At 34.8% G+C, this 7,311-nt stretch overlaps 1 protein-coding gene across 1 annotated transcript; it reads left to right on the top strand.

Annotated features, from left to right (window-relative positions):
• Window positions 1–5,748: 5,748 nt before the first annotated feature.
• Window positions 5,749–6,270, top strand: LOC145679264 (histone-lysine N-methyltransferase SETMAR-like). Its single transcript, XM_081749852.1, has one exon. The coding sequence runs from the start codon at window positions 5,749–5,751 to the stop codon at window positions 6,268–6,270; it is 522 nt and encodes a 173-aa protein (XP_081605978.1).
• The last annotated feature ends 1,041 nt before the right edge of the window (window positions 6,271–7,311 follow it).

Genomic DNA, 7,311 nt, shown 5'->3' with positions numbered 1-7,311 from the left:
TAAATCCCCTTCTTCATTGTAGGTGTCCCATTTGTAATAATCTACATCACCCTCCGTCAAAGGTTCAGGGAAAAAAATTTACAAAATTTTAGTTCTTGTTCCATTAGCTACGGAGATTTGGTAAAAGTAGACGAAAGTGTTGAAGATCTCCCTCTTGTCCTATAAATCTTATTTACTTTCTAAGTCTAGACTCTAGAGTACATGAGGAATTTTTTAAAACAAAATTTCTAGGTTTTGCGCCTAATAGTTTGATATTTGGATAACAACAAAAAATATTCGAGCCTTTCCCTCCTCTCTTTCGCCCCACCCCCACATACAGAAAACTGTTCTTTACAGTCTTGAGTGTACGGAAAACACTTATACAAAATTCCAAGATTTTAAACTTAATAGTTCCAGAAATTTGGCAAACAACAACAACAAAAAAACGTTCAAGCCTTTTTGTCTTCCTTTAGGGGTCGCATTTCATATTGTCTTTTCTACAGCCTAGAGTGCAAGAAAAATATTTATACACGATTTCACAGTTCTATGACTAATAGTTTCGGAGAGCTATCGAACGGAAAGGAAATCAAGTCCTCTTATCTCCCTTAGGGGTAGCATTTCGAAAAGTCCAGATTTATATACACTTAATGTGTAAGGAGAACATTTGTGCGAAATTTCAAGTGTCTATATCCAATAGTTTCGGTGATCGGAGAAAGACAAAAAAAAAAAAAAAAAAAAAATCATTCAAGCCTTCTTGTACTCCCTTAGCTGCCACATTTAAAAAAGAACTTATCTACAGCTTAAACTGCAAGGAGAACATTTATACAAAATTTCAAAGTTGTTTTGGAGATACGTTGATGAATGAATCACCGAGTCAATAGTTTTACTCTGATTATACTGTATATATAGAATTCAAGATTGTAGATTGTACTAATAGTTTTTGATATCTGGAGAACGGCAAAAAACATTCAAACCTCCTTAATCCTTCTCAGGGACAGTATTTCGCAAAATCCTATCTTACGCAAAGGGAACATTTATACAAAATTTTAACGTTCGATGTCTAATCTGAAACTGTCAGAACTTTGAACAGATCTGTTTCAGATTAGACATAGAAGCTGATCTGTTTATGAATGTCAGTGAACTGATTTATTTTAGAGATCTGTTTATGAATGAATCAATGAAAGAATCACTGGATTATCTCTTTTTCCTGAAAAAAAGTTTTCAATCTCTTCAGAAAATGTATATTTATCTTTCCTGATTGTAAAAAAATTCAGATCTTTATTTGGAAAAGAAAGGTACAATAAAGAAATATAGAAATAATAATCAAAGATACTACATTATAGTGTCCATTGCAAAGATTCAAACATAAATCATAAACTGAAGCTGACTACATTATGAAATAGCTTTTCTTCTCAATTTGTTGTCTTTGTGTTTAATGTATTTAATGTAATACATATGTCATTGTATTCAATTTTTCTATCTCTCCGTGATGTTTCGTCTTTGTTTCTCCTGTAGGATCATTCAAAATTTATAGAAGCGAACCTATTTTGTTTAATGTTTAAGCTTTTTAAAAATTGACGTGAATATTTTATTTAGTTTATGAATTAACTAAACACTTTACTGACCACAAAACTTTAATTTAATTTCTAAAAGCTTGTTCTAAAAAGGTTTGGAAATTTATCCTAATATATATATATATATATATATATATATATATATATATATATATATATATATATATATATATATATATATATATATAGTAATTTTAACTATATTTTTAAAAAGAAAAGAAAAAAACAAAAAATATTCCTTTGCATAATTTCAAATCAAAAATCTATTATAAAATGTTAAAAAATATTGTATAATTTGTCTACAAATTCGTTTTATGTGCTAAAAACATATTTAACTTACATAATAAATTTCCTCATTAGGTAAATCTTGCGTTAACAAATTTCTTCATCTAAACCAAATTCCGACTTATACATAAACCCAATTTTCTGGGTCACTTTTTTCATTAGCATTGTTCTACGTCTACATTCTACGTCACTTTAAGTAACAACCTCAGCAAAAGTAATAATATATAACCTCACAATACTTCCAAAATAAAATTGTATGTTACCAAACATTATATCATTAACTGTCTCAATGTAACTTAAAAAATAAAAGTACATTCAAACTTCAAACATCATAGCCAATCAAAAAAAGCAACTCAATCAAAAAAGTAAAACTACAAAACGTACATTAATTAAAGTTCAAAAAAGTAACTGTTTCATCAAATAACATACTTCTCTCTAAATCCCCATCAAATTTAAAGCTTGCTTTCAAACTAAACTTCAAGTAACTGTTGTAAAACAATATCTTCAGTAAAGAATGCAAGTATATACTTAAAAACTCTTCAACTGCCAAAAATGTCTCAACACATAAACCAATTCACAAACGTCACATAACTAATCAGAAACATTAAATCAGTCACACATTTAGTTCTAAAGCTTATGTCTTTTATTCATACATAAAATTACCAAATTTAATTAATGTTATATAACTCTTCTATCAAAAATATATAAAAAATAATTATATATAAAATACAAAACCTCTCGCAATATATCCCAATTAAAATAAACCTTAAGCATAACTACAATATCTATCCATTTATCTATCTATCTATCTATCTACCTACCTACCTACCTATATATATATATATATATATATATATATATATATGTGTGTGTGTGTGTGTGTGTTTCTATGTATGCATGTCATACCTAGGGTGACCAAATGGCCAGTATGAAAAAAGAGGACGCCTTGGAGATAGTCATTCTTTGCCATTAAACTACTGCAATAATGGATATAAAACCTAGTAATGTTTGAAACATATATTATATATAAAGTATGCATACATTAGATTTTTTTCACTACAGTCACTTGGCTTTTCCTATTTGAACTGATGAAAACATCTAAAACTGAAATACAAAATTAAAAGTTGGAGATATCTATACGTGTATTATTAATTTATGGAAAAAACAGAAGTACAATTGTTTACTATATATACAGGTTAACTATGGTCACAATCGCCTTTAGCTTTCAGTATATTTATCAAATGCTCCAATCTTCACCAATATCTTATCTCTCAAAAGAAAATCATGAAATTCAAAACATGAATACTCTTTAACATTGTACTGCACGCACGTAATAATTTTGACTGATTCTACAGGTAGTTTGTTTCTCTTCTTCAACTACTGAGTATTTTTGATAGAAAATAGTGTTTCTGTACTAGCATTGTGACTTATCAAATAGAAAATTAATTCTGCCACTTTCAATAATTCTGAATTTTCTGATTCACAAAAATATTTACACCAAATGACATGACATAACAGTTGTTCATCATCTACTAAATTGTCTCCACTTAGAAAAATCTTAAAATCATAATATTGATCAAAAACTTTAAAGTAATTGATTTGTTCTTCTTCTAACTTGTCATTTATATAAACAGTAGTTTGCTAACGTAAGAACAGTAGGAGGTAAGTAGGAGATGAGTAGCTCATTTCATATTTTTTGGGGCAAAGGGCAAGGTTGTCCACTTACGTGTTTCACATTTTTATCAGTGAGTTTACAGTTTAATAAAAAGCATACGTTTCTCAAAGTCACTGGATGGATTGCCCCTGCCCTTCCCAAATTACTCCTAGTTTAAAGTTGTGTCCGAATTACTACTTGGAGTTTGTATCCGAGGGAAGGACCCATTACCAGGAATTTAACCCAAGACAATGCGCATTAGCTACCGGTCACGCAATGCGGATTAGCACCGGTTTTATAAAACCAGTTTATAGAAAAACTGAGAAAGGAATAACCGACATTCTGGTTTTCTCCAAAACCCGTTTCAGTTTTACTTCAAAACCGATTTCGTTTTTCACTGAACCTTGTTTCCGTTTTCCACCAAACCGTGTTCCTTTTTCTCCACAAAAGTTTTGAGTTTATACTTCAACCAGTGTCATTCTCGCCGGAGCCTATATCTGTTCTAATTCTTGTAGCACTGATTTACAAACAACTTAACAAGGAAATAAAAAAAGTGATAGAAAATCAAACCCGGTGTAATAGGAAACCGAACTGATTTTTAAAACTAGTTTTTGTGCTTGCCATTAGTTTTCTTTTCTTCTCATTCCACACTATCATTCGTTTGTGTCTACCATTTGTCTCTTAGAAATAAAATGAAATGAAATATTTGAGTTTTACGTCCCACGGTTATGCCGGTTAGGCTAAAGGAGACGGTGATAATGAGAGATGAGTGAAATGGTGGAATGAAGAAAGTGGGAGGAAACGGGAGTACCCCGAGAAAACCCACGAGCACGGTGTTTGTCCACCACAAAGTTCACTTGGCGGGGGCTGGGATCGAACCCGGGACCCCAAGCACCAGAGGTGAACGCTCTACCACTGAGCCACCGTGCCCCCCTTGTCTCACTTAGAGTACAACCTCGAGGTATTAGCATAAACATTTCATTTCATTTCGTTTAAACATTTGACAACAATATAATACTTAATGATGTTGATTCGGTTCAGAGTGGATAATCCAAGGAAGTGAGAAACAAGCATTGTGAACAAAGCTTGAAGTAAAATATTAGAAAAACGAACACATATGAGAGTTTCTAGGTCTTAAATATCTGTCCACTTGATGAATGGACCCAATGTTGTCTTCTCTCTTAGCAAAGCATCTTATGGGAGGAAAACGAGCAGAAAAGACGAAACTTCTGTGAACATACAGATGACGTCATAAACTTCTCAAGTTGCACGGATTGATCGACGTCCAGTTTACTATCGACTCAACTGTTTATTTCCCAAGAACTAAATGATGTTCTTAAAGCATTTCCTTAAAAAAATATGTTTCCTTAGCAATCTTGCTTTAACATATAGGATATTTTGCAATACATTTAAAAAAAAAACTTAGTCAATAGTGATTTTACTTCGCAATGGGAAGGCTGTGAGTTTGAATCCGATGATCGGCCATTTTGATAGGTTTCTTAAACGTTTTTCTTCAGTTTCCTCAGCTGAGTGCCTGGATGATACCTTCAAACACAATCCTAGTCAACTTCCGTTTTGAATCCTTTTTCAGTTATTATTGTTCATTTTTCATTATTACAGTGAAAATTAGGCTACACAGATTTATGTAGGAGTTCGATGAATAAATAAGTAATTACATAACAAATATTCACTTTGAGTTTTATTACAAATATTCAATCCTAGTAGGCAAAGTGTGACATTAGGCTGAATAAGACATGAGACTGATTTTATGCTAGTTGAAAGCAATTGTACTTCCACATTAGTAAAAGTTAATGTTTTCTCCTGGTAAGAACATAAGTTCGAGTTATATGTTAAATTTTAGGTCAAGGTCTTAAATAGCATCATTGCTATGATACAGAAAATCTAATGACTGGTAAATGTTTCATGTTTGGACATTTTTTTGCTAAATGCTAATAACATTGTAGAATTATTTATTCCTTTCATCTTTACGTCCCACGATTATACACTGAGACTAAGGGAGACGGTAATGATGAGATACATACGAGGGTTGGGGCAAAAGTCATGGCAACTATTCTTTTTCTTGCAGATATGTGAAAGGGTCACAAACTTCTATGTGTCGTGTGGAAGTTCTGCACGCATAGTGTGTATGTAGCACAACAGATGGCTCTGTAATAGCTAGTAGTAGCACAGCGAGAGCTGTGAAATTAGTCAGTTGGTGAGTGTCGTGCGAGATGGAAGTAACCCGTGTTGAGCAGCATGCTTATCAAAATAGTCGTTCTCCGAGGGAGAAATGCGATGGAATGTCACATTGAATTAGTGGAAGCCCTTGGGAATAATTCCCTACCATACCGAATAGTAGCACGGTGGGTAGGAAAGTTTCAGCAAGGACGTGTGTCAACCAGTGATGAGCAACGTTCGGGACGACCTGTCTGTGTGCGGACTGACGTAGCACGTGCCGTCATCGAGCAGCTCCTGGATGTAAACAGACGATGGACGCTACTGGAGTTGGCGGAGGCAAGTGGGATCGAGAAACGCACCGTCCACAGAATATTGCGTAATGAGCTGCAACTACGCAAAATCGTATCGCGGTGGATACCGCATGCACTGACGGAAGTTCAAAGGTGGATGCGCTATGCAATATGCTCCGACCACCTTGCACGCTGGCAACAAGACGGCGATCAATTCCTGTCACGAATAATCGCCATCGATGAATTTTGGGCCAGGGCATACGAACCAGAACTGAAACGTCAGTCCGCGGAGTGGCGACATACTGAATAACCAAGTAGGCAGAAGTTCCGTCAGAATCCTTCCCCAGTCAAATTGATTATAATCGTCGCGTAAGACGTCAGGGGTGTCATTGTTTGCCACTTTGTTCCACATGGTAGAACAGTGACCTAACAGTACTACAGGGACTTCCTGGTGCGACAAATAAGACGTGGCGTTCAGGAGAAACGTCTGGAACTTGTGGACAGTGCAATAATCCTACACGACAATGCAAAACCACATAAAGGAGAGTGTTCAGGGCAGCTACTACCACGTTGGAAATGGGAAGAATTGGATCTCCCACCGTACTCTCCTGACATTTTGTCCTGTGACTTTGATCTCATTCAAAAGATTAAGGAACCAGTACGTGGTAAGCTGTTTGCAACACGCGAGGAAATTGCTAATGCCGTGCGTGAACAGGTGACCCGATTCACACATGGTGCGGCAAATGATGAGGCGGATGGTATTCAGCTCCTCCCACATCGTTGGCAGCGTGTGGTGCAGGTAGCAGGGGACTACTTTGAGGATCTGTAGGTCCAGGTTTATTATGTCAACTGTATGCGTACTGTGTTGTTCTTTTGTACCGTAAAGGCCATATTGTCCTGTATACTACCGTAATAAATTAGTGTGTTGCGATATTTCAGTGTTATTCATACTCCACACATGTAGTTAACACCTTGTCCTTTCGTCTCTATATGTCACATTTTCCAATCGGACTGGTATCTTCAAGAAAAAAATAGTTACCATGACTTTTGCCCCAACCCTTGTATGAAGAAAATGGAAACAAACGGGAGAACTTCGAGGAAACTCACACAAGATATTTGTCCCCTACAAAGTTCACTTGGTGATTGCTGAGATAGAGCCAGGGACACCACACACCAGAGATGAGAGCTTTACCACTGAAGAGATATAAAGTACCACTATAAGTTTTAATTAGTAGGCATATGTCTAATATGAAGTTCTGAAATAGGTCTATAACTATTTTGTTCCGAAATTTATCCATGATGTATTTCTGTATTGCAACTTCTGTATCCATAACGAAGAGATTTGACGACA

The sequence above is a fragment of the Thermobia domestica genome, chromosome 2 (assembly GCF_964235325.1).
Source record: "Thermobia domestica chromosome 2, izTheDome1.hap1.1, whole genome shotgun sequence".
In the NCBI taxonomy this organism is placed as follows: domain Eukaryota; kingdom Metazoa; phylum Arthropoda; class Insecta; order Zygentoma; family Lepismatidae; genus Thermobia; species Thermobia domestica.
Note: the sequence above shows the minus strand (reverse complement) of the source record. Positions and strands in the feature narration are given on the sequence as shown.